Raw genomic sequence first — 27,842 nt, forward strand, 5'->3', positions numbered from 1 at the left:
CCTTGACACTGGGGGAGGGTCTCCCTTCCTCCTGTTTTCTGGTCTTTCAACTCTCAGCAACACACCACCAAACTCCAGTTCTCTCTCCTTCCTCACGCCACCCTATCTGCTTAAAACGGGGGGTGGGGGGGTTATTAGGTTCCTGATAATTGACCCCAGGTGCTCCAAGTAACCTGTAGTAACCTTAGTCTACAGGGAACCACGCCTTAATGAGCCTAGGGCTTATATATCTCCCCTCTCCCACTCTCCCACTGCCCCTGCTGTATCACAGTGAACAGATAGAAAGCAGGCTAGTAAGGGGGGAGCTCTGGGATGTTTGAAAGGTTATGGTTGTGTGCACAAGGGGGACCTGTGCACCAGCTGGCAGAACCCTGTATCGACCCACGGGGAAAGGAGCAACATGACGATGGTTCTGGGGATTTTGCTGCATTCTGCTTTGCAACATGCAGCAGCTGTGTCTTTCCTGAGATGGGTACTGTAAAGGACACATGACAGGGCTCCTTCCACTGGAGACCTTTCAACTGCCAAGGTAAACGACAGCTACAGCAAACCAACAAACCCATGTTGCTCCTGCGAAAGGCCCGCAATTTGGTTTTGGGGAATAAAGCAAAATTTGGGGACTAGTGCACATCAGATTTTTGCTTTGCGGACCGGCTGTGGAGCAGTAATGTGCTCACCTCAAACCATGGGACCCTGAGCTTGGTACCTGGTCATTGTGAGGTGCAGTTGCACTGTAACGCTGTCTTAGGGCTTTTCAAGACAGGCAGCCGTTTCAACCTCCCTGGGCAGGAGCTTTCTATCTTTGAAGCCTCGGTGAGGAAATGTTCCTGTTTGATTTGCTGCTGTTTGATTCCTCTCCATGACAAGGAGGCCGCTGACCCAGGGCCCAGCTCTCCATTTTCATCCCCAGGATGGGTCTGCTGCTAAATGTTTAAAAAAAACTCTTTAGGCAGATGCATTTCAATTCTGCATTTTCCTCATGCCCGAACCTCCTACCCTGGCACCTTCCTCCACATCATAAACTTCTAGCAAACAAATTAAACACTTTGCAGCTCATAAGCCCCAACCGAGCCCCTCAGTGCTAATCCGGAGCAAATCTGCCCACTGGAAAAAAATCAAAGCTTTCAACTCGAGTGCTGCACTGAACTGGTAGAGTGCGCAGTATCTGTGCCTGCCATGTGGCTTTGGAAAGAGTGCAGCTTTGCTCCTAAAACTCAGGGGGTGGGGAAGAAAGAGTTTCCTACAGGGAGAGAGTGTGCTGGTTGCATGAGAGAAGCCCAGATCCTCCACGGTATGTAATACCTTTAATGTCTTTGAGGATCAGAGAGTTCCCTGTGCTGGAGCATGTATGGGCTGCAGAGAGCTCGAATGAACCCAGAGGTACCGAAAAACAGAAAATCAACTAGCTCCACTCTAGTCCATCCCCTGGTACAGGAACTAGCACAGGGGGAGTCTTCCAGTCTAATTTCTGGTATTAGAGATGATGAAACTCTAATGTGCTCAAGCCAGAGCCACTGTTGTTGGTCCTGTGCTGAACAGAGGCGCAACAACAAAGTAGGGTCTCTGCCTCTGAGAGTTATTGCCAGCTCCCCTTGCCCCGCACTGTGGCCACCCCAGCATGCTAACTTTTCAGGAACCCTCTGCATGATGAAACAAGTCATTCACCTCCTGCTACCAGGACCCAGAGAGCAGCTGACAGATATATGGCAACTGCAGGCACTTGGACCTACCCTGTGTTTGGTGGGAGAAGTGAGCGCACGTTGAAGAGGGTGTTTAGTGTTCTGAAGAGATGCGGGAGGATTAGTGCCCCCTGGGGCTCTGCCAGGCTGTGTCAAATGGAAGAATGTGGGACAGGTACCAGAGGAGCTCAGGCAAGACTGTTCTATACAGGGAGTGGTTAATGTATGGAATGAAAATCTCTCAAGGCCTGTTTATACAAGGAGGGACTTGTATAAACAGGCCTGTCAAGGGACTTGTATAAAAATATTCAGCGGAACAAGTGCCACCTCTGAGGCCTCCTCACATCGTCCTTTCCAACGTCCCTTGAATGACCCCAGCAAAATCTCTGGGAATCCTTGTGTGTGTCAGCCTCAGAGAAAGGCAAAGCAGAAACTCGATGCTGGATTGGATACTGCCTGTGCAGCCTTGAGAAGGTGTTGTCATGAGATGCAGATAGATTTGTTGTGTTACACCTACAAAAGAGAGTAACTGCCTGGAGCCGTCCCAGAATTAGCGGAACCAGTTCATTGACAGGTGGCATGATCTAGTGGATAAAGAACCAAACTGGGACTCAGGAGACCTGGGGAAAATCCTGGCCACACTGAAATCAACAAGAGTTTTGTCATTGACTTCGAAGGGGTTCTATTCCTCCTTCAGTTCCTCTGTTTTCCCCACCCATGCTTCCTGTCTTGTCTATTTAGACTGTAAACTCTTGACGGCAGGAGCTGCCTCTTACTATGTGTACGTACAGCACCTTACACAATGGGGCCCTGATATCAGTCGAAATCTCCAGGCGCTACTGTAATACAACTAATAAAATAATAATCAGTTTGTGGAAGCAGTGACATGCAGGATCACAGCCTCACAGGCTGCCAGGTCTGGGAAACCCTCCCAAGAGGTGTGGGACAAGAGAAGGAACCAAACTTAGTTCTTCTTTGGGATCTCTTGCTCTGGGACATGACAAAGAGAGAGCCACCATTATCATGGTGAATGAGCTTCCCAGGGACCTTATACAGTGAATGGGAGGCCTCTTGCTGAGTCAGCATTGAAAGCCATGCAGGGCTGAGATAACTCTCTTCATCCTAGCATAACTGATTAATTGGAAGGAATCCCACACCCTTTGTATTCTCTAACTTCAAAGGCCTAGTGTGCCAGAGACCCTTCCATGGGAGGGTCTGACCCAAGGACCTCTTGATGCCAACTGACAGACGGCACAGGGGTACCTAGGGTTACAGGGATTTCCCCAGGTCTGGTATCTACTAGTCCACCAGAGAATGTCATGTAAGGTCTTTAATGAAAACCTGTGTCACACTGATTGTGAGATGTATGTATGGAAAATATGTGAATAATTGTGTATATATACTAAAAACTATGTTCCCTAGGACGGGGCGGGAAAGAAGAGATGCTTATCTCACTCTGCCTGGTCATGTGAAAATTGAGTATTGTGTGGTTCACAATGGATATCCATTTACAGTCTGAGCAAAATGCTAATCAACAGATTGCTAGGGCTACAGGAAAAAACAAAACCAGCAGGGGTTATCTTGTTTAGGAATCAGACCATGCACTCTTGAAACTATATCTGGGGTGCAGATGAATCTCCAGTTATTCCTTCAATCTGTGAGGACAAGCCAACAACAGCTTGATTTTTATGAGACGGAATCTCAGCCAAACTGGTTGAAAATGCTGGGGAAAGGAGGTGGGGTAAGTTATCTCTTAGGATATCGGAGAATGCCTTGAGAAGTGGGCTGTAGCCCACGAAAGCTTATGCTCTAATAAATTTGTTAGTCTCTAAGGTGCCACAAGTACTCCTGTTCTTTTTGCGGATACAGACTAACACGGCTGCTACTCTGAAACTTGCTAGGTAGGGTGTCCAGATAGCAACTGTGAAAAAACGGGACAGGGTGGAGAGTAATAGGCACCTGTATAAGAAAAAGTCCCAAAAAACGGGACTGTCCCTATAAAAATGGGACATCTGGTCACCCTATTGCTAGGTAAGTGTAGGCTCTAGAAAGCATGTTATGATTTTGTTTTATATGTAACCATTTGTTTCCGATATTCTTACGTTCTATCTCTTGAATCTCTGTTTTGATAATAAGCTTAGTCTTGTTTTTATCTATCTAATCTCAAAGTGTTGTGTATTAAACAGAATGGTGATCCTGATAGAAGTTTGCAAACTGGTATGTACTATTCCTTTGTGCGTAGAGAATCTGAGAGCTTTGTGAATGTTCAGTGGAACAGGGGCTGGGCACTGCAGAAGGATGCTTGGAGGAGTTGGGGCGGGAGTGTGCCTATCATTACCCAGTACCAAGAGAAGAAGCATATTCCAGAAGAGGAATCATACTTAGGAGGGACTACAGAATGACTCTATCCCCATGGGCTCAGCACTCTGTGTCTGCATGGCCCAGAGACAGAGCCTGTTCCACTCATCATCAGCAGCATGTGGATAGGATAAAAGACCCCGGTTATCCATTCAGAAAGCAGCACTTTCAAACTCCTTTTTGTTCCCCCCACTTCTCTGATATTGCAGACCATAATGGGCTCTATCTGCCAATAAAGTAAATGTTTTGGAAGTGACATATTCTGCAGAAGAGATAAATCAGGATAAAAATTCCCTAACTCATCGGCACTTTGAGGCAGGTGTCAATTTCTGCACCAGGCAAGCTATTGAAATTCATCCACTTCAAGTGTATTGAAGTGTGGGGGTCAATTAAGTTTTTACTACCTGCCTGGCTGAGACAAATGTTTGTCTGGGACTGAACTCCATAGACAGCCATTTGGGATGGTTTTCATGTCTGAACATTGCATTTGGCTGTAATTAATGCATTCCCAGCATTTGAAATTCACAGAGATTCAGTGATGAACAAAAATGGATTCCCTTCTATTTAATAAATAACAATATACTATGACATTTCTGCAGACCGTTCCAACCAAGAAAGTCCCTAAATGCATCACACACTACATACTGAACATTATAATACCACCAAAAAGCAGCCTCTCGTCACACAGCATGCTGCCCAATAGTGCAAGGGAGAGAAATTTAAGCCCAAACATTGGCACAAACTTTCAAATATTACAAGTATTAGACGATTTCTAGTGTCCATAAAGAGCTGACAGGTCCCAAGGCTTGTCTACACTAAGCTAGGGTGTGAATTTAAAGTGCATTATCTATTCTGCACCAACTGCCCATGCTGACACATTTACTGCATATTAAGCGTACCCTCAGGCAGTTTAACTTAGTACACTTCCAAAGTGCATTAAGCCAATGCACAGAAAGACACTCAGTGCACAGTAAGAGTATCTACATGAGCAGTTAGTGTGGAGTAGTGTGAATGCTAAACAGTGTGCACCAGCTACTTTGGGCTTTATCCCCATGTAGACAAGAACCCAGTTTGTCAGCCTTCCAATCTGGCAATAGCCATCTGTTTTAAAATATAAACTTAAATAAAATTTGGGGGTTTTTTGTTCTATAAAGGCAAAATAATAATTTGGGTTATCCAGTTTTGTTTCCATTGGTGTTCTTGTGTTACATGAACTCATACTTTGCATTTCTGTACTGTAAATATTCTTTGCTTGAGGTTATCAAAGCACATTACAAACACACAAACTGAAGCAAAATGAAAATTATTATTTGTGCTGGGGTTGTACCTAAGAACTCCACACATGGACTACGACCCTGTTGCGCTAGGTGTTGTACAAGAAAAAGACAAGTCCGTAGAAAAATCAATATTTCCAAATATTTTTTCCATTGAGACGTAATGATAGAAGCAAGAAAGCCCAATTTCTAGTTTCACATGAGCAAGTTAATCTAGGCTTAAAAATAAAATTCTAGTAAGTGTTACAACACAGATGACAGTGTAATGTGATTTCTAGTTTGGTTCCAGCTCGATACACAATGAGAACAAAGGGCTTTTCTGTATTTCTGCAATGCCTACTTGGTTCTTCAGAGTGAATACTCGCCGCTAGACAGCATGAAAATGAATCATTATTTCTGACAGAGAATGATAGTTTTCCTCTGCTGTATCAACTGAATGTTCACGGGGGGATTTCTGACCCGCTCCCTGTTGACAATTATTATTGAGTGTTTGATGACAGTTGCGGGTTCATCTCATCATGAGAGCTCTTTCTTTTTTCTTGTCTCCCTTGTCACATCATCTGAAAACACCATTAAATAAAATGCACCCTTTAAGAGAAAATAGCTGTTGGACTTCCCTCAACGAGCGAATAAATCCATAGAGCGAGAAGTAAGGGAGGATCGATTTTTATTCAAAAGTTCAAAAGTTAACTAAAATCAAGATACAATTCTGAAGACCCAGGATCATTGATGGAGTCATGGCAGGCACTGGGGGGCCCCAGTGGGCAGCTTTGGTTGAAGAGGCTCTTCTATATATGTGTCTCTGAATATGTTGCCAGCCTTGGAGACAGAGTGCCCGTATATTGAGCGGACTTGAGGTCAGGAAAGGACGCTGCCTGGTCACGGACTGGCAACGGGCACGCAGTCACCTGGCTGCACCGGATCAGGAATAGCCCTGGGGGGCTCTGAGCGGCAGGGTGTGGTCATGGGCACTAGGCCCTCCACCGGCCACGTGCCTGGCTGTTGTCTCTGACCAGGACCTGGCTGGGCGGAGGAGGAGGCTGCCAATGGGCTGTTGCAGAAGGAGGCTCATGGGCAGGGGGTGGCGCTGCCTGGCCAGCGGGCTGGGGGAGGGCAGCACTGCACAGACTGGGGGGGCTCTGTTCTGGGGGGGTGCAAGGGGAGGGGCTTTCTGGCGCTTTCCAGGCTCCTCCAACCCCATTGGACAAACCTCTGACCCCTCCCCCTGCCTCTCCGGGGTTCTTTCTGCATCTCGCCCACCCCAGCCTGGTCCCTTTGCGGAGGCCCCGCCCATCCCGGCATAGCACCGCCCCGCCTCGCCTCGCCCCGCCCACCGGCGGCCGCTATTGGCTGCGCGTTCGGACGCCGTCGCGGCGATTCCGAGGGAGGAAGGGGCGGAGCATGAAGGGCGCGTTACCAAGGTGACCAGCAGGACGCTGCTGATCGGGTTGCTGCCGGGCTTCCGCTCCGGCCTCCCGCGGGGGACGCGGCTCGCCCGGGGTGAGGAGGGGCCGGGCCCCGCCCCGTTCCCCCGCGCCCGCCGTTCCCCCCCCCCGCGCAGCCCCCCATTGCTCCCCACCTCTCCCTGCCCTCCAGCCCCCCACCCCCTGCCCACACCATCCCACCTCCATGCAGCCCCCCATGTCTCCCCACCGCCCCCACCTCTCCCCCTCCCCAGCCCCCCATTGCTCTCCACTGCCCCTGCCCACACCATCCCCCCTTCACGCAGCCACCCACGTCTCCCCAACTCCCCATTGCTCCCCGCCCATACCGTCCCCCCTCTGTGCAGCCCCCCATGTCTCCCCATTGCCCCCACCTTTTCCTGGTCCTCAGCCCCCCCATTGCTCTCCAGCCCCCCATTGCTCTCCACCGCCTCTGCCCACACTGTTCCCCCTCCGCCCCCATTGCTCCCCACCACCCGCACCTCTCCCCGCTCCCCAGCCCCCCATTGCTCCCCACCCCCTCTGCCCACACTGTTCCCCCTCCGCCCCCATTGCTCCCCACCACCCGCACCTCTCCCCGCTCCCCAGCCCCCCATTGCTCCCCACCCCCTGCCCACACTGTCCCCCCTCTGTGCAGCCCCCCATGTCTCCCCATTGCCCCCACCTCTCCCTGGTCCTCAGCCCCCCCCCCATTGCTCCCTGCCTACCATCTTCCTCCCCTCTGTGCAGTCCCCCATCTCTCCCTGCTCCCCAGCCGCCCATGTCTCACCACCTCTCCCTGGTCCTCAGCCCCCTTCCATTGATCTCCACCTCTCCCTGCTCCCCAGGCCCCCTACCCTGCGGCCCCACTTTTCCCCCCAGCCCCTGACCATTCCCCCTCCACGCAGCCCCCCACTGTTCCCATCTTTCCCCACTCCCCAGCTCCCCTTCCTGCAACCCCTGCCCCACTTCTCTGTGCTACCTGCAGCCCCTCCATTGCCACCCCCACAGTCCTTACCTTTGCCTGCTCTCCCTGCAGCCTCCACCCCTTCTGTCCCAGCTCCCCATCCTCCCTCTGCTCCCCATAGCACCCCCATTTCCCCCACCTCCTGCAGCCCCCACCCCACCTCGCAGGCCCCCCACCTCTATCTGCTCTCCAGCTCCGCACCCTGTGACCCCAACCTCTCCCTGTTCCCCACAGTGCCCTCATTGCCCCCACCTCCCCCTGTGGCCCTCTGCTCCATCTCTCCTTACCCCTGCTCCCCACAGCCCGCACTTCTTCCTGCTCCCCACCCTGCAGCCCCCCAGTCTTCACTGCCTCCCACAGCACCCCAACTGCTTCCCAACTTTTCCTAGCCCCACCTCTCCCTGCTCCCAGATCCCCAATCTCTCCCTGCCATTAACCTCCCCCACTCCTGCAGCCCCTGTCCCTACAGTGCCCCATCTCTCCCTGCCCCTGATGTCCAGCCCCACCCCCCCAGGTGCTCTAATGGGCCACTATGTGTGACTTCCTTGCAGGCAAAGGTGCTAGTGGATGGAGTCTTCTGGTCTGCCTGGGTAGCAGCACCAGGGCCAGCTTTCCCTGCCAGCCCACTTTGGCCCTGTTGGGTGTGGAGTAGGGAGTGTGAAAGGAGAACTGTCTCCATAACCCTCAGGCATGATGCTGTTTGCAAGGGGCCTGTGGAGCCAGGGCATCAAAGGAGCTCAGCTTGCAGTGTTCTCAATGGGGCTGAGAGGGATTGTGCCATTCTCAGTGGTAGGGAGGAGGGGGACTCTCGTTGGTTCTCAGTGGGAGCTGCTGGGTCCTGAGCACTTTTGAAAATGTGATCAACTAAGTGCTGATAGTGGTGGTGATTTTGTGACACAGACCCCTGTCCCGTGGGGCTTGAGGTTGACATTATGTAATACTCTGAGTAACTGTATGATGGTGCTCACTGTAGTTCTGGGCTGGAAACAAACTGTCAAAGCCCAAGTGAATGGTAAAGGGGAAATGAACCTATGTTGCGAGCCATCCAGCTTTCCCAGATGTGGCAACAAACCTGTATTAAAATAACCAGTAGTTTTATTTTTAGACTTCGTAAGCTTCTTTTGTTCTCCTATTATTCGTTCCTCTAGGTTCCAATCCACCCCCTTAGTCATTCTGAACCATGATGGCTGATGAGCTGGAGGAGAGAGATTTGCAGAAATTCCTGAGAGATGTGGATGAAATTGGTAAGTGTAGTGTAAACATGGTGGGCCAGATTTACACTTGGTCGGAGCATGCGTTGCTCAGGCGAAGTCAATGTGTTAAGGACAGCATTGGCTTCTGATTTTAGTGCCCACCTTAAGACTTTTGCAGATATACTGACCTCCCCTAACTCCAGCTGATCTTGATGAGAACTGTGGGTACTTAGCACCTCTGAAAACCAGACCCAAATTGTCTTTAGTTGGGCACCAAGTAACAGAAACAGTCAAAATCAGGTATTGCTTTAGAAAATGTTGGCCATGATCTTTCCTTATGTATAATAATGTTTATACGAAATACTTTCATAGGGTGAGGCCCCAGTCCTGAAGGCAGTGGGGTGCTCCATGCGTTCAGGGGTGAGTCCTCAGACAGTCACTTCCAGGAACGGGGGTCTTAGTAGTTGGGCTAGCAAACAAAGAAGTGACATTAAAAAAATCAGAGTTTTTGATAAGTGATGGTAATAGATGGTATTTCTATAGCCCCTTTCATCTGAGGATCTCGAAGTATTTTGCAGACATTAACTTATGAAGTCTTAGAACACCTCTGTGAAGTAGCTAATTACCACTGAATTGTAATCATCTCTGGAAGGATTGCCACAGGTTTTTTTTAGCAGAGCATAGGAATGCTGTGCAGCAGTTTAGGACAGGAAGTGAAACAGAAGAATAACATAGCTGTTTGAAACTGCTGCAGAAATTTAGGTCTAAAAGGGAATTACCTGAGAGACCTGCATATTTGTCTTTCTCACTAAGATTGGAAAACTTCATTGATTTCCAAATGACAGCGGTGTGCACTAAGGTTTGGGAGGCTGCTTTTGTGTTATCACCTGTTGCTGTTTCTGAAGTTAGACTCCCAGCCAGAGGCAAAAGACAAATAAGTATCTTTGGCGCTGGATGTATAACAAATGATGAAAAATAAATCAAAATGTATCCGAATAGGGGATTTAGTATTTTAAACAGCAAGAACTCTGTATTTTTGAAACTGCTTTATTTTTATCAGGTTTCAGAGTAGCAGCCGTGTTAGTCTGTATCCGCAAAAAGAACAGGAGTACTTGTGGCACTGTCTCTAAGGTGCCACAAGTACTCCTGTTCTTTTAATTTTTATCAGTGAAATTTGATCTTTGGGCATCTACCCTCACTGAAATGCTGGTTATTGCGTCACATTGTTGCCTTAATCTTTGTTCAGTGATAAATACCCAAATAGAAAACTGAGATCATTTGAGGTGGACAAATAAAGAGAATTAGAGAGCAAAAGGAAGAAAAAACAAAAGAAGAAAAGATCATACAATTTTGGTAACTATGTTTTTGAAATCTCTGAGTGCTTGGAGATGTGAATCTTGCCAGATACTGGCAATAGCTCTAAATGCCTCCGGTTATTATTTTATTTTTAGAGTCATGTAAATCATTGGTAGAAGTTAGAGATGGGGGAAAAAACTTGTTAGATTGAGTCCATCCCCCTGCCAACGTTTGGAGCTATAACCTATGGAGAAAGTATCCGGTATTAAACTGAAGCTACCCTGAATCATAGCCAAAAGGCCAAGAACAGATGATTTTTTTTTTTTTAGTTTATAAATGTTGTCCTTGTCATCTGTATGTTCCATCAAGTCTTTTAGGGCACATCTACACTTTGAGCTGGGGTGTGATCCCCAAGTTGAGGAGACATGCTCTCATTGAGTTAGCACACGGCAAATAGAATGTCGCCATGGAAGCACAAGCTGTGGAACAGGCCAGTCACCCTGAGTATGTGTATAGGGTCTCAGATGGACATAAACTGGCTAGAGGCCCTGAGTACCACAGCTTGTGTGGCTGTTTAGTGTGCTAGCTTGACGAGAACGAGCTGGGAATCACGGCATACCCTCAATCACACATTCAGCTCCTTCTGGCTTCAAAGGCATGTGTAACCAAAGGGAGAACTTGACTCCTGGTCTCTCTAAGTTAATTTTATTTCACGTTTGTTTGGTTTGTTTTAGCCAATTTGGTTCAAGGCTTGAACTCCACAGACCCAGCTGTCCAGGAAAAAGCCATCTCTGATACAGAGAAAAGACTTCATGTCCAGGAGGTGAGAGACGATGGAGAATGCAAGACCAAGTTGAACAGAACAGTTGTTAACTCACAAGATGCGGTAAGACTTAAGATCTCTTTTTGAGTATCAGATGCAGGCGGTTAGTGTCTTTCAAATGATGCAAGTGTAGCTATCCTGCCACTTATGCAAACCCAAGACAAACCTCATAAATATTGTTAAAAATACAGGTTGAAGTAGCTTAAACCTAAGTTTAATTTTCCTCACTGGAAAGCATACGAGAGAATACCTCACATCATGTTTTACAGCCTATACCTGTTCTTCAGGAGATCACTGGGTGCTAATAGCAAAGAAGAAGCAGGTGCTGAGATGCTGTAACACGTGGCTACTGTTTGCTGCTTCCTAGGGCCCTGATCCAAAGTCAGTCTAAGTCTTGAGAGACTTTAATTCAGACATTAGGAGCTAGATTTTCAGGTACCTGAAGATGCAGATAGGCATCTAGTGGGATTTTCAGAAGTATCTAAGCAGGTTAGGCACCTAACACCTGTTGAAATCAATAGAATTTGGGCACCTATCCTGCTTAGGCACTTTAGAGAATCCCACTAAGCATCTATCTGCATCTTTAGGCACCTACGTAACTTTGAAAAGCTGGCCCTAGGTGTTTTGCAGCTGCACCTCGTCTTATTAAAAGAAATGCTTTAATTATGAAATGTACCCCAGCAGATTATTATAGCAGTTAGAATAATCAGATTGCAGTGGTGAATTTTCCCATGTGAAGAGATTCTTAGCCAAATTGATTTTGCAAGAGGACACCTGAGGATTGAATTGTTTTCTTCTGCTCTGTGACTTTAAATGCTTCTGATGGAGTTAGTTTTGACAAGTTTAAAAAATGATTCTCTTGTTACTAGACTCATGTTGTCAAGTATCAGAGGGGTAGCCGTGTTAGTCTGGATCTGTAAAAAGCGACAGAGTCCTGTGGCACCTTTATAGACTAACAGACGTATTGGAGCATAAGCTTTCGTGGGTGACGAAGTGGGTATTCACCCACGAAAGCTCATGCTCCAATACGTTTGTTAGTCTATAAGGTGCCACAGGACTCTTTGTCGCTTTTTACAGACTCATGTTATACATCTGTGTATTAAACTGCTTTGAAAAATTAATGTGATCTATTTTTTGCAATCCATATTTTCTCATGAAAATTGCAGCTAATTTAGAAATAACTATATTTAAATTTATTTTCATTCCAGTTCAAACCTAACCTTTTTGTGTATGTGTTTGTGTGTCACTCATCCAACTTTTTCAGGCCACACGGAATATGGAGACAGTGAGACGAGGTAGGACAGGGTTCACCTATCCAATAATTATCCCCTGTTCAATTTGTCTCAGTAAAGCTAGAGTAAGGATTCAGATTGCTTTCCCTGATTCAGCTGCCTCATGCAGGGCCTGATCCAACTCCAGCAGAAGTCAATGTGAATCTTTCAGTTGACTCTGAGAGTTGTATCAGAAAGTTATAATTGCTTACAAGTCCTGTGTGCCTGGCTGGATTGTGCATATTAAAGATTTTTTTCAGCATATTCTCTACCTTGCATCTAAGAACCTCATTATTCTGATTCAGAAAGAAGCATCTCTTAGAGAAGAGCTACTTAAAGAGGCAGGTATGCAAATCTAGGGCAGCATTATGGCCTTTGTGTGTAATAGCTTATCACTCATGTTCCGAGTTGTATCAAATTACTGAAATACCTCCTTAAGATTTTCTTTGTGGAGAAAACATGTCTCAGAAATGACTTTTCTCTCATCTGCAATTTGATTTTAATGAGGAAATCTTTTCTTTCATTGACTGAAATGCTACCCTAATGCTGCTGGCTCTCAGACAGCTTCATGTCCGCATTAGAGAGAGATGCAAAAGAACGAGCCAAAAGAAGGAAGAAAAATGAACGTTTGGCGAATGGTAATTGCTGCAGTTTTACATTTTTGATGTCCACTAAGCACTCCTTAAAAAGAACAGAGCTGAATTAAGCTGGTAAGCTAGCCTGTTAGCCACATTTTTATAGGAACGTAAGAACATAAGAACGGCCATACTGAGTCAGACCAAAAGTCCATCTAGCCCAGTATCCTGTCTTTCAACAGTGGCCAGTGCCAGGTGCCCCAGAGGGAATGAACAGAACAGGGAATCATCAAGTGATCCATCCCCTGTCACCCATTCCCAGCTTCTGGCAAACAGAGGCTAGGGACACCATCCCTGTCCATCCTGGTTAATAGCCATTGATGGACCTATCCTTCATTAACTTACCTAGTTCTTTCTTGAACCCTGGTATAGTCTTAGCCTTCACAACATCCTCTGGCAAGGAGTTTCACAGGTTGACCGTGCGTTGTGTATGCACATTGATGAGACTGGGGAGAAGGAAGCTGGCATGTGATGTTCCATAGTATCAATGATCTTATGTATAGCCTTGATTAGAAGAGAACATGGGCTATGCACACTAGGTGCTGAGGTCTTTTGGAACGCATTCCTCTTAATGGCTCTCCCCTTTACGATAAAGAGACTTAAGGTTGGGAGTGAGAGCTATGTGGTGTGTGGGAAGATGTAAGTTTTAGGCTATAAAGAGAAAATACAAATGGCCTGAGTTTGTCTTTTAGAACACGAAAGGGGCGCGAAAATGAAAATGCACAGAGAAAAGTCTGTTGCATGCTATGCCCGATGAATACAGTTCCGATAGAGGCAATACAGTGGGAATCTCAGGGCGAGTTGCAGCAGGAGAACATGGCTTCTGTCCACTGTGTTTATAACTGGAAATACTGACATTTCCAATGCATGACTCTTGTTGCTGCAGCCCTGAAAGAGAAGGGAAATGATGCATTCAGTAAAGGAGACTATGCCACAGCTATCCAGCGATACACTGAGGGGCTGGAGAAACGGAAGGATATGCAGGTGCTGTACACGAACAGAGCACAGGTCAGTGTGTGAAAAATCTGCTATAGATGTATTGTTTAGGTACAAAACAGCCTAAGCTACCTGCAGATGGCACATGAGAATCATTGCTCTATTGTCTAAGCCAATTTCAGGAGTTCAGATATGTTGCAGATTAACTGGAAAAGGGAGGAAAAGCAGCACATAACGTAGTTTGTCCCGGGCTATTGTCCACAGTGGTGCTTGAGGTCTCATTTTTGCTAACAGGAGTTGATGGGATCTACTTACTGCCATGCTAGCAACAGTGAATATTAATATGATTAAAAGTTACCAGCAAAGTACTTCAGACTAAGCTCTGTATTGAAACTTTCCCTTTAGTTTCTTGCACTGATCAAGAATTCAGCGTCACTGAAGAGGCGGTGATGCAAATCATGCTGCCTTTTATGGCCCTGAACTAATTCCTTAGTCATGTGAAGCATTTTATGCTCTCTGTATGCAAGTGTCTAACAGAAAGTATTGAGCCATCAACATACAGCATATAATGTAACATCCATCCTCATATACTGCGCCAAGCCATGGTATCAGAGACCTGTTATTGAGTGCCCAATAGCTGGTACTAAAGGAAAACCGGAAGCAAAAATAATCAGTCATGCACCTTTTGTAGCTTAGTGCAAGGAGAGTCTCTATATTCCCATCCTTGCCTCTCTTTTTTCATATTCGCTAATGGGGGCTAATTCTCTGACATGCCCATATGACAGGAAGAATCTGTCCTCCTGACATATTCTAAATAGGCTGTAGAGAGCTAAATGTTACCACAGGTGATGAGCTCTTTACCAACCTTGTATGCCAAGGGGAGCCGGCAGAGCTCTTCTCTGTTCCATTTGCCAAATATTATATCTTTAATAATAGACTAATCGATTTTAAGGCCAGAAGGTGGACCTTGGGATGATCATTATTTATTTGTATTACCATAGCCCTTAGGAGCCTCAGTCATGAACTAGGACCCGCATGTGCTGGTGCTCTAAAAACACAGAACAGTGTCTTTCTCCAAGACCTTGTCATCTAGTCTAACCTGCTTCATAACACAGGCCATAGAATTTCACACCCCTTAGACAGGTCAGTCACACAGGAAGTCTTTATTGGGAACAGAACTCAAGTCTCATGCCTCCTAGTCCAGTGCTTTAAACCCAGTGGCATCCTTCTTCCCCAAATGCAAATTCTGCCCTTACGTCAGTACTTCCAATCAGTGTTATGTCTGACTGTTGAAATCATTTCCAAAAGCTTTGCCATCCATTCCATTGTGTATAACTGTAAGACCCCTCCCTACCATGCATCAGCAACAGGGTCTGCACCCTAAATTTTTCAGCATTGTTGCACAGATCTCTCCCACTCTAGCTAAAGGACTGACTAGTATAAGCCGATGCTGTGTTGAGAAAACTGCTAATAATGTGAGAAGCAGTAGGTTCTGTGACCTTTCACCCAATGGCATGCAACCCATGGAGTGGGTATTGTGCCTGCAGTAGGTATCGGTGGTTGGGTCCTTGCCACAAGATGATGGTACTAATATGGATGTAAATGTATTTCTGTTCAGCAGGATATCTTATTTCCCTTGAGATTATAAGAAGGCAAAGTTGCACTTCAGAAAATCATTGGACAGCTATTGTTTTAATTCCCAGCCTGTGCCTCTGGCTTCCAGGAAGGAAAACCAAACCTGACAGTCACAACCCAGACTTTAGCTCCTTACTTGACCATGTGGGAACAGTTCAGCAGCCTTGTTACATTCGTGTTATTCCTGTTGTGACTGCAGCCCCTGTCCTTCAGGAAGGGTCAGAATGAAGCCTCATCATGGAAGGGTTGTTTGTCCCACAAGCTCCATTGCTCTGCCCTTCCCTCCCCACCTCCCTGTTCAGTGACAGCACAGGGCATCCCCCACCCGCACCCCGACATGAAAGGGAAGTTCAGTGGGGGATATTTTTTTTCAAGCTGCCTTTATTCTGAAAGATGAGTCAAATTTTTAATTGTGAGCTGAGGACTTTTTCCTGCCCTAAGTTTAGTGCAGACCCATGTGAGTTTTGTGCTTGGTTTGTGTTTAACTCACTTGAAAATCCACTGCACACTGATGGACAGACATGGTAAAACACCAGAAGGGTTAAGGAGCAGTTAATTATGTATCAGTCAATATGTTGGCACTTCCTGTGGGTTAAAGCATATCACTTTAATTAAACTAATGTCTGCACAGTGCTTTGAACTTGGAAAAACATTATAGAGATACACAGTATTCTAATTCTTCTTTGGGCTGATAAGTCTGCTGATCTGTATCCTGTCTTGGCTTTATTTCAGGCTCACATGAAGTTGCAGGAGTACAAGAAAGTAATCAATGATTGTGAATGGGCTTTAAAGGTAACTGCTTTGCAGTTTCTTCAGTCAGTTGGTAGGACACCAAGTATAACTAGTCAGTATTAAACATGCCAACTGAGATGTGGGTCACTGACTGCCCAATTTCATTTATAAGTGGCATTTCAACAATATTAACATCGTTTACGTCTTTATTTATCTAGTCTAGAGATCATGATTCAATCTCATGGCCCAGCGTGCACTGTGCTATTGATGCCAGAGGCCTATTTATACATATTAATTCAGTGATGCAACCCTGCAGTGTGTGTTTGACCTCACAACTTGTCATCATGGAAGCAATTCTCATCGCAGAGGAATATTTCAGAGGATTGTATGCTTCTAATAGAGAGTTGCTGCAAATGTGTCAACATGGGTGAAATTCATCACCGCGCAAAGGATCATTGAAGGCCCTGGGCATGACTTAAACTCTGCATGCTGAGGTCCTTGGTGATCAGTTCAAGTTCTGATGAAGAGAAGGGGGCTCATGCATAGTGATAGTCTGGTGTCACTTCCCAGGTGGAGACAAAATGCAACATTGTTATGCAATTTTCAGCATTCTTTTAAGAACTGAAATGAGCAGCTAATGCTGAGTGTGATGTTTCTCTGGGGTACCCAGGACTGTGAGGCACCTTGCTATTACCTGCCCTTAGTGTGAGGAAGCCTTGTCTGTGCCTGCCAGTGGGCCAGCTCCCCAACTCCACCAGCCACAGGCAACACAAGCACTATGCTACTGTTTCCTGACTGTTTCTCTACAGGTTAGTGATGGGCACAATCCAGTACTCAAGCCCTCCAAGCATCTCCCTGGAGTATCCAACCCCTGGATACTGGACACTCGCAGTATTCATAGATCTGTTGCTTCCAAAGAAACTGTACTCCCCAGCTTACCAGTTACACCTCAGGTCTCTGCTCTGCGTAACACAGATGTGCTTATAGTGAAATCGAGTATAAGTTTACTTAACAAAGCACAGAGGTTGAAGTGATAGCAAGTAGAAGTATTGGAAACAAATGGTTACATATAAAATTAAATCATAACATGCATACTAGAACAGGCTATTGTCCTTACCCCAGGAAGTCCCCTCTTCAGAAGCTTATCTTGGGGTTCCTTAGTTGTAAATTCTCAGGCCTGCACCTGGCCCAGGCAGTACACACAGCCTGCTCCATGGGTGTCCATTGTTGTATATGCTGATTGAGTTAGCCCTGAGACTCATCTTGAGTCAGGTGACGAGCTTTACTTAAACAGTTTTGGAACCTAATTCTACATATCACGGTACAAGAAATAGTTTAAAACATCTTCCCATAATTACAATGGTTGGAGAGCTACTAGCTCATGGTAGAGACCTCATGTGCCACCCTTTGGTGAACTATTATGTCAATATCCGACCCAGGGGATCCCTGTAAAACCCTGTGCACTCCCTGTGCCCTCTGCCAGTTGGCACCGAGAAGTCCCTTGGTCATTAACATTTTAAACAGTGTCTAGATTAAATATTTTATTCAAATATTTAAGTTTTATATAACTAATGATAAAGCCCCTTGCAAACATTATCTGGGAACCTTCTGCGGATCTGTTTAAAAATGTAAAGGTAATAGCCTTGTTAAACTTGCAGTGAATCCTCCCATTAGAAAGTATTCATGTGACATTTGGAAAGGTGGAGAAATATAATAAAAGCCAAAAAGAAAGGTCTGAATCCAAACTCAGTGGCTTTAAAACATTAGTACCCATTAAATGCAATGTAACGGGGACATATCATTAATAGGATTAGCAATGTAATATCAGGAAATTAACATTCCTCTTACACTCAGTTGAACTGGAAAAGATCAGCCAGTTCGTTAACATTGGGAGTGTGATGTTCCTTAACTGTGAAACCAAGAAATCATCAAAACTAGTGACAATGAAGGACTAGTTTCATTCTTGGCAGGGCTGCTCAAGAAAGATTTGGAACTTCAACTGCTATTAAGGTTGGGTGTACATTAAGCAATGTAATTATTGCACATTACACTGTGATTAAAAAGCCCATGGCACTAAGTCTCAGAGCCCAGGCCATCTGACTCTGGCTTGGGCTGTGGGGGCTATAAAATTGCAGTGTCGATGTTCGGTCTAGGGCTGGAGCCCGGGGTCTGAGACTTCTTGCCCCTCTCACAGCGTCCTCAGAGCCCAAGCTCCAGCCCAATCCCAAACACTGACACTGCAATTATATAGCCCTGTGAGCCTGAGTCAACTGACCCAGGCTCTGAGACTTGGTGCCACAAGTTTTTTATTGTGGTGTAGGTGTACCCTGAGAGGCTTGTGATCACACAGAGAAACTCTGGCAAGAGTGACACAAAAGTAAAGAAGATACCGGTAATAATTCCTCAAGAAAAATTCAGGACAAGAATTGGCTAAACTTACATGAGTGGCAGTCAACAGTAACTATCTTTGCTAATTGTCTTTGTAAGTAGTTGTAAGAGCAGCATTTTCAAGTTCTTGTACTTTTGGGTTCAGCTTACCACTTATTACAAATTTACTTTCTCTTTTGGTAAATGAATGGTTTTGATTTCTGTCATTCTATGTGCAACTCCAGCCAACAGTTCCCTTACATCCAGTGGGAGTGTTTGAACTGTGGCCAGTTTGCTTTGGGACGAGCAGAAAGACTTGTGTATTGAAGTCTTCTGCTACCTTGTTTCTCCATTACTCCTAATATCATAACAGCTGTTGATTTAAGGGTCCAGCTGTACAAAGATCTGATGTAGTGCAGAAAGTTACAACCCTTATAAGAAAGCTGATGAGAATCAGCAGGCAAGGAAATGGCTGTGTTTGGTATAATTTAATCTGGACAGCTGATCAGTATTTTACATGTCCATGACATGGACTGATAGGAGCCATCCTTAGCAATTAATGAGCTCTAAATGACTTTTTGTGAATTAACTCAAAAACTCCAATAAGTATACCAGCCACACAGTTCCAAATAAGTCTAAACCTCATATTTCCAAAATCCCTTACCTGTGGAAGTGACCAGCCTAGCAAGAAAGGGAATGATAGCAGAAGGCCACTACAAACGATTTGCAGATGATCAATCCAGATATTTGGGATATTCAGAAATCTGATCTGCTAAGGAAATGGTATAGAAAGTTCTATTGATATGGGAACATAGGTCCCGATCCTCCTCTAATATACGTTATGATACTGAAGTCAATGAAACTATTCTAGTTAATGCCCACAGTGGATATGACCCTAGGTTTTTTCAATTTTTAATATATGCAGATATGGGACCATGTTCTTATTTCTGATCAAACCACTAGTCTGTAAGTATGATACATGTCCTGTTGTTGATTTCCTCCCAGTCATGGCCTAAGGCTATCCAATGGCGAGACTGGGTCTACGTTTTGCAGTAGGGTGCTGTGGGAGAAGGGTGACCCTGCTTTTTCCAAATATGGATGTGATCCCTGCCTGAAAAGTGGAATACGTGGGGCCATGCCCTCGTATTCTGTGTATCTTCACTGAAATCAATGGAGTTGCATCAACTTGCACCAGATCTGGTCCTTGGTAGTATTCTGTGTGAATGGAAGTGGAAAGTGTACTGAGAAATTTCCATGTGATAGCAATTGATTTTGTTACAGAGGGCAGTCTAAGTGTTATTCAATTAACTGAAAGTCAGCCGGCTTCACTCAAAGTGCAGCACACTCCATGTTTATAGTTAGTTTTTTGGCAGTTGCTGTAACTTTATTAGCCAGGAGGTTAGACAACAGTGTGTATTGATTCAACATTCTAAACTATTTGATTAATTCCTTTTAATGCAGTGCAACGAAAAATGTATTAAAGCCTATTTCCACATGGGAAAAGCTCATCTGGCCCTGAAGGACTACAATGAGGTAAGCTGTACAGACCTTGTTGGTGGTTGAGCCACATGCTCTTTTGAAATACTCTGGTGTAAATCTGGAGTAACTCCATTGGTGTAGCAACTTAAATAAGGTTTATGTCCGTATAGGAATTAGCAGAGTATAAGTCTGCCCATTGTTTGGCATTATAAGGCAGTGGAAGAGAGAGAGATGGTTTTATACACTTGACTTATGATAGCATGTTATGCTAATGTCTTGTCATACCTTGGCTGCTTGGGGGACAAAATGTCTGCAGGCTCTTATGAGGGCTGCATTAGGTCTAAAACAAAGTATTCCCTCACATGTTACTATAATAGGCTTTATCCATTACTTAGGCTCACACAAAGTTTAGAGAATAGTTGCACATGGTAATACAGAATCACAGAACTGTAGGGCTGGCAGGGACCTTGGGAGGTGGTGTAGTCCATCCCCCCTATTCTGAGGCAGGACCAAGTATACTTAGACCATCCCTAACCTTTGTCTAACCTGTTCTTAAAAACCTCCAATGACAAGGTTTCACGACCTCCCTTTGGTAACCTATTCCAGTACTTAATGATACTTAGAGATGTTTTATTTCTAATAACTAAACTAAATCTATCTTGCAGCAGATAGTCAGTTACTTCTTGAACTACCTTCAGTGGACATAGAGAACAATTGATTATTGTTCTCTTTATAGCAGTCCTTAACACATTTTTGAAGTCTTTTATCAGGTTCAGGTGAAGCGCCCAAAACTGGACACGCTATTCCAGCTGAGGCTTCACCAGTGCAGAGTGTTAATTGTGCCACCTGTCATGTCTTAGATACAACATTCCTGTTAATACACCCCCGAATATTAGCCTTTTCCACAATTGCATCACATTGTTGGCTCATAATCAATTTTTGTTCCACTAGAATCCCAAGATCCTTTTAGCAGTACTCCCACCTAGCCAGTTATTCAGTATTTTGTAGTTGTACATTTGATTTTTTTTCCCCCCCTTCCTCACTGTTGTACTTAGTATTAGTCTTTAATAATAACTTGTAATGGTTCTGTCTTTTTTTAATTATTGGTCAGTTTTGGGTGGAAACAGAATAACCAAATTCTCCGTCCCACATTTCTGACCAATAAGCAGTAAAAGCATGGACAGGTTCCTGTTGTTTGGACTGGATGCTGCTTTGATAGGCCATGGAACAGAGCTGATGCTAGCCCATTGGGGGCCCTAAGCAGGAATAACCCCCCAATACTAAAACAGGCAAGTTCTTATAATATAAAGCAAATAGGGGGGCCACTTGAGCTGATCAGGGCATAAGCAATTGCTTCGTCTGCTCATGCCTAGCGCTGGTTCTGCCCTGGAACCTGACTTGTAACTATACCAGCACGTTGTGCTGTGGCCCCATCTGCCTTCCCAAGTTAAAGCAGGGCTAGGTTGGGTTAGGATTTGGGATATCTCCAAGGAACATTTGCATGCTGCAGGAAATGGTGGTGGTGATTCTGTAGGTGGCATTCCTCTGAGTTGCTACAGGACCAGTGCCCCGAACTGTGCAATGGGATACTGTGCTACTGAATGTGGCATATTTCAGAGGGGATATAGAACCATGGATTTTTTTTTTTCAAACCATAGTACTTTTCCTAAGATCAGAATGTCGTAGTCAGTTTGCAACTCAGGCAAATGCTTTCTGCCAACAGTAACTATGCTTCCCCTGAAGAGTCAATTGAATAAGATGTATTTACTTCTTGTCCTAAACTGATCTGTGGTGCAGTTATTTCTACATTTCACTCAGAAGTGGCTGCATTTCAATGGTGGGTGAAGTGATCCCTGTGTATTTCAGATTAAAGCAGTGTAGCACTTTGGGATTTGTTAGGGTGGAGTGTGCTAGTGAAGACACTAATATTAATTTTACTCTTGCCAAATCTCTGAAGGGGCTAAGTGTTGTATAGATGATTTAATTCTACATTTCCTGCCTATGTTGAACAGTAGCTATAACCTGTATGTTCTTAAAATATAATTTATTTGATATTTTTTTCTAATTAGTAAAAATAACTTTTCTAATCAGTTTTTTTTAATGAAGTTACTAAATTTGTTATACTTTGAGGCTAGACCTGGGAGAGAAATAATCTAAGATGTATAGTTCTCATGACATTTGGTGCTGCATTTCTTTTGCTATTAACGTGGTGGCTGGTATTTGCTCATTTCTCACAGAGAATGATCTGCTCGTTCTGTTTTGTCCAATGATGGATTTTTAGATTTATATTTTGACTATCTAATTAATTTTAAAATGACATACTGACTGAGGATTACCTAGCATTTTAAGCCAGGAAAGCTTAACTATCATTGCTGCAGATTGATTTTATTGTATATTATACAACTTATTTTTTCTAGGCTGTGAAAAAATAACATTCCCCAACTTCATAGATTTGAAGAGTTCAGAAGAGGGGTCTGAATTCATGTTTTGCTCCTTGCTAAGTTCAGAGTCATGACTTGGATTAGAGATGTCAAATAAAATAATGCAGGGAGCGAAGAACAAAGACTAAAGCTCTATAGTCCCGATCCAAAGTCCACTGATGTCCATGGGAGTTAGTCCGTTGCTTTCAAAGGGTCTTAGATCAGACCCAGTCAAGTGAGATATCTTTTGCATAATCTTTTCCCTTTTGTTTTCAACTAACCATATAGTCTTGGATTTCTTTTATTAAGTCCAGGAAGTCCTATCAGAAGATCTTAGAAATTGATCCCCAAAAGGAAAGTCTATTTAAAGGTAAGAAGTCTAATGTGAGGGTTCTTCTGGTATCTTTATCCTGTCATCAAAATTGAACTTAAATTAAAAACCAGCCTTATGCATTTTAAACCTCTCTATGGACTCTTTCCATCCAGTTTCTGTATCCAACTGTTTCTTCTTCCAGTTAACGTCTCTTCTCTAACCTTTCCCTTTGGCTGGCCGCAGCTAAGAGTCATTCTACTTTTATTGGCCTATAGGCATGATGTAAAATGTTGCCCCAAATCACTGAACCACTTCTTCCCTCTTTGCCTTGCAACCTTTCTGTACAATTGACATGTTGATAAATTATATAGTCAATTGCTTGACCATTCCTTGGTTCATTATGAAATATACTCAAGAGACCAAATAGCCAATATCAGTCAGGTTTATTGCTAATAGCCAGTAATAATATAGCACAGGAAAAAAGTTCAATACAATACCAGTTTCCAGGGAGTTGTCTTGTGCCGTGTTGTTAAATTCACCTTCTGCAGAAGGGTGTGCTTCCCAAGTTATGCATTTTAGCTAGGAGTATTTATAGGACGATTTTACAAGTTACCAAAACTCTTTACGTGTCACTAAAATCCAGCCCATTCATTTTTTGCCAGTTTCTTAATTTGTTGTTCTGTACCTCCCTTATCTTTGTTTTGGATACTGGCATTCCAGGGACCGGCCTGTGAAGGTATCTCCCCAGCTTGTTACGGGGCAGAACATTTTGCCTTTGCCAAGCTTCTTATTTTCTTATGCCAAAGCTGACTTCAACTTTGAAAAGTGTTACTGGATTCTTAGCATAAGTGAACAGGATTGTAGAAAAACATAGGCCAGTTTAAGATATGTAACGGCTAGAAATATATACAATATAACATCATACTTGTATTGTACGCTTAATGCATATTAATATATGTGGTGTCAATAATCCATATTGATAATGTAATTATATATATTTTGCCCAGCATATATTGGTCAACATTAGGATATCAAATGGTGTTTCATTTCTTTCCTCACTGTCCTTAATGTGTATCAAGAATTTGTGGCCTCTTTACTGAATTACATTTTTAGTTTCTCTTCCTTTTGGTGTTGAAGACTGCATGAATGAAGTAGACTTACAGGAAAGAAAAGCAAAAGAGGAAGAGAAAGCTCTGGAGGAATTTCAGTCTGGAAAGCATACTGCTGTGTCTGTGAAAGAGCTGCTCCAGAAACTCAATAGACCTGACCAGAATATCCTTTATTATGCAGGCGGGATTAGAGTTTTGACTGAATCAATAAAAGATTGTAAGTATTTTATGCAAATCTGTCTGTCTAATGTGCTAACTTGGGGCATGAGCCGAATAGATGGAAGTCTTTTAATGAGAGTTGGATTGGGCCTATAAAAACTCTACCCCTGTTTAAAAAAAAATGTACATTATGGGCTTGATATTTCAAAAGTTTTGGGCCAGTAAATGCATGTATGAAACAGTCACATATTTTTGGACCTAAAATCTGAGCACAATTGTGTGCAAATCAGGCATGCTGTGCAGAATAACGTGAAGCGCTTACTTTGTCAATATTGAAAGGTAGCTCCGTTTCCCCTAGAGGAGGTGAGTGTAGATCTCCCATTAACGGTCTTGAGAGTTATGTGCCACATCAAAGGAGAAGACACCGCATAGTTTGGGAAATGAGGATAAATGTTCAGTAACAAACCTAGATGGCAAAATTCTCCCATGAATGTATGGTAAACTGGAACCACGTGAATCCATTCAGTATCCAGTACTCTAGCTTTCTTCTGAAACTGGCCACTGTTGTTCAGTTCATTGGGATAGTGACTTAATCCTTGTTAACATAATGTAAATGATCAGATAAATCACCAACATTTTGCCTTTTGAAGAGAACATTGAATTTGAAAGGCTTTTAGATGGGCTCCAAATGTAATGCTAGACCCAAAGCCACGCAGACTTTGGACAAATTCATATCAGATGTGAAAATCATAGTTTAGACTCATCTCTACTGAAATCCTGACAAGTTCTGAGTTCAGGTGTTTCCATTGCATGTGTTGATAATGTTGCTAAAATCTACAGCAAAGAGTACAGGTGCTTGAGTATCACCAGTTGTTGCAGAGCTCTGGTCTTAAAAGAGAAGTAAAGAAGGAGTTGATTTTTATGATTTAATTTTAGAGCATAAAGTAAATTTTAGGCCAATTCCCGATGGAGCCACCCAACTTGCACCAAATGAGGATCTAACCCTTTAAATGTACAGTGCATTACATTCTCCTAGCTGTGTAGCATTCAGTATGTGAGATGTCCTCTCTCTTGGGCCTGTATTCTTCTTTAATAGGGGCCTGGACTCAGTGAGCCAGTTGGGCTCTTCCTACTTTATCCTACTTCCTCCAATCCCACGTGGACATAGTGTTGATTTGGATCCTTTAACAGCTGTTTGTTTAAAAATGTTTACAATTCACAGATGAAATGAATTGATTTGCAAAGCCTGACTGGTGTTTAAATCCTCCTGACTCCTTGCAAAGCTCTTTAAATGAAGTCACTCACTCTGTACAATTATAGACATGAATCAGAGTGTATACACTTCAGTGCTGTTTCTGCTCCAAATACTGTTTAGAGGATTTTCCCTTTTTATCATGTAAATATGTATAATTTCACCCCTCTCCCCCCCAAAGCTGTTGATTGTGACCCTGTCACTTAACACTGTTTCTAGAGAACAGGAGTGTGCCTTCGTGATGATATATCAGCCAGATGGATTGCTGGGCTGATGTGGTTATCTCTGAATTTGTTTCAGGCACTGAACAAACTTTATTTAGAACAAACAATGGATTCAGTATCATCAGCGACAATAAGGTCATAAGACGGTAAGGGATCTCATAAGGAGAACAGTGGGGTATTACAACATGAGGAAATGAAAAGATATTTTAAAGAAACACAATCGCCTCTCATGAAATTCATATGAAATGATCAAAAGATAATGTGACAGCATTTTAATGTCTGACTATATTGACTTCTATTTGACCTTTAGACAAATAATGCTCTTTTGGATGTAACGGGCAAAACACCTGCTATGCTTCAGTCTTTAGTCACCTGGGTACGTGTGCAGGGTTAGTCCTTTTCATTCCTCTGTGTAGCTGCGAAGACGAGTAGGTTTGTAAAACTTAACCTAAAAGAATCTCAGATGCAGAAACGCAGTTACTTAATGCACTGAGGGCAAGATCCTTCGCTGGGGTAAATTGATGCAGCTGTGCTGATGCCAAAAGAGCTACGTTAACTTACACCAGCTGGCGATGGGCTCTAACGTAAGCTGTAAAACTGTTGCTGGGCATCCGCTTCAGCCCTAGAATCGAGCGAGAGGCTCATCCTCCAAGATTTATACTTTCTATAAATCAGTTGTATATTCTTGGCTGCCCGTTGTATTGTACTGTACTAGTCAAGAAAAGGAGCTAGTGACCTTCTTTGACTAAGCCCCTGTGCTATTCAGTCTGCCTCATGGACGAGAGGATATATGCTCTGCATGAGATCAAAGCCATTTGCTTAGTGCTAAAATCTGTTTTTTGAAATTCTTTTGGGAAAAAGATGACAGACTCATTGGTGATATATTTGGAAAGGGTTCAGTTAGGTATTGGCTGCAAAATGTTATGCAGAAGACATGACGACCAGAAATTTTTGCTGGTTTGAGATGGGTCTAGCACAGAGAGATTTGAGGTGGTCCCAAGAAGCTGGAATGAATGGGAGTGGTGCATTAGGATTCCAAATAAGGCTGCATCCTGGTGATCACTTCAGAGTCTCTCCGTATCCGCCACTGGTGGTTGCTTGAGATACGAAGCAGTGCCCCCGTATCCACACGAGTATGTGGCTTCTTGGTGAGCCCAGCTCTCACTGATCCATCGCGTGCAGGGATGAGCTCAGCAGGGGTCCATGAAGCAGGCAGTTATACAGGCATTATGGCAAAGGAGTCTGACTGGGAAATGGAACCGGCGTTTCTAAACGTGTTTATTAAAATAGCCAGTTTTGGAGCTTGGGAACATAAAGAAAAAGTCCTGGGGCAGATCCTCCGGTAGAGAAGCCCATGGGGTTTCTCTAACTCCACATTTTCCTCTTTCCTTTGCTGTTTTGTAGATATATGTTTTCATTTCAGGGGCCTCGCTGTAGCAAAGGAAAACACTGCTGAAGCGGAATTGTCAATTTCTCTTCTCATCCTCTGGCAAGCAGTCTGTGCTGGGAACGGTAAGACTGTGTAATCAGCATTAATCATTGTTAATGTACTGCTAATATGGCACTGACTACATCTGAAATTATTGTTTTCAATTAACATCACTCCCCAGAGCACTTGGGTCTAGACCTTGCAGCACACCACAGATTTACAGGTCAGATGCAACTGCTGCAGGCATAGAGCTAGCAGTAAGTACAATTGTGGCTGTGGTTCCCCTAGGCAGTGAAATTATTATCCATTTTAATGGATGGCTTAAAGCTATTGCAGAGGCTGAAGTGAGCTCCTGTTCTGGGGACATCATTTGGTCTTGGGTTCGTGTCTTCCATCATTAGTACCTATATGTCAGGAGCTAATTCTTCCCTGTTTGCTGGAGTGTGTAGCTCCGGTTAGCTAATGTGGGGAGTGGTGTGTAGCAAGGAGGGCTTGCAACCAGTCCCTTCTAGGGTTGCGCCCATGTGCACTTCAACAAACAAAGCCAGTGCAGAACAGCTAGGAGAAGTTGTTTGCAGTTTATCTTCTTGAGTATTCTGATGTCTGGAGTAAATGTGAGCCTTAGTGATGTTTTCCAGTGTGTTTTTGATCCATTCTGGCTTAACTTTTAAAACAGAGGGCCGGCTGCCTAGTAAATCAACATAGCTCTGCTGACTTTGTGTAGCTACTTAAGTTAAAATTACAAGGAGTCCGGTGGCACCTTAAAGACTAACAAATTTATTTGGGCATAAGCTTTCGTGGGTAAAAACTCACTTCTTCAGATGCGTGGAGTGAAAATTACAGATGCAGGCATTCTATAATGACACTTGA

The 27,842-nt window shown here is 44.1% G+C and overlaps 1 protein-coding gene across 7 annotated transcripts in view; it reads left to right on the plus strand.

Moving 5' to 3' along the window:
• Window positions 1-6,656: 6,656 nt before the first annotated feature.
• TTC12 (tetratricopeptide repeat domain 12) overlaps window positions 6,657-27,842 on the plus strand; it is a 36,491-nt gene continuing 15,305 nt past the window's right edge. For 2 of the 7 annotated variants that reach the window (XM_065569150.1, XM_042851856.2), the window contains exons 1-12: window positions 6,676-6,811; window positions 8,848-8,943; window positions 10,923-11,074; window positions 12,276-12,306; window positions 12,843-12,920; window positions 13,804-13,925; window positions 16,221-16,280; window positions 20,049-20,120; window positions 22,796-22,856; window positions 23,937-24,125; window positions 25,620-25,689; window positions 26,967-27,055. In XM_065569150.1, the coding sequence (XP_065425222.1) occupies window positions 8,880-8,943; window positions 10,923-11,074; window positions 12,276-12,306; window positions 12,843-12,920; window positions 13,804-13,925; window positions 16,221-16,280; window positions 20,049-20,120; window positions 22,796-22,856; window positions 23,937-24,125; window positions 25,620-25,689; window positions 26,967-27,055 (988 nt within the window). In that variant the 5' untranslated portion in view covers window positions 6,676-6,811; window positions 8,848-8,879. Of the gene's footprint in view, window positions 6,812-8,117; window positions 8,257-8,847; window positions 8,944-10,922; window positions 11,075-12,275; window positions 12,307-12,842; window positions 12,921-13,803; window positions 13,926-16,220; window positions 16,281-20,048; window positions 20,121-22,795; window positions 22,857-23,936; window positions 24,126-25,619; window positions 25,690-26,966; window positions 27,056-27,842 lie in introns of those variants that run through there. The other 5 variants (XM_005291349.5, XM_065569149.1, XM_024109036.3 and 2 more) reach the window with 5 other exon arrangements.

This window comes from Chrysemys picta, chromosome 16 (assembly GCF_011386835.1).
Source record: "Chrysemys picta bellii isolate R12L10 chromosome 16, ASM1138683v2, whole genome shotgun sequence".
In the NCBI taxonomy this organism is placed as follows: Eukaryota; Metazoa; Chordata; order Testudines; family Emydidae; genus Chrysemys; species Chrysemys picta.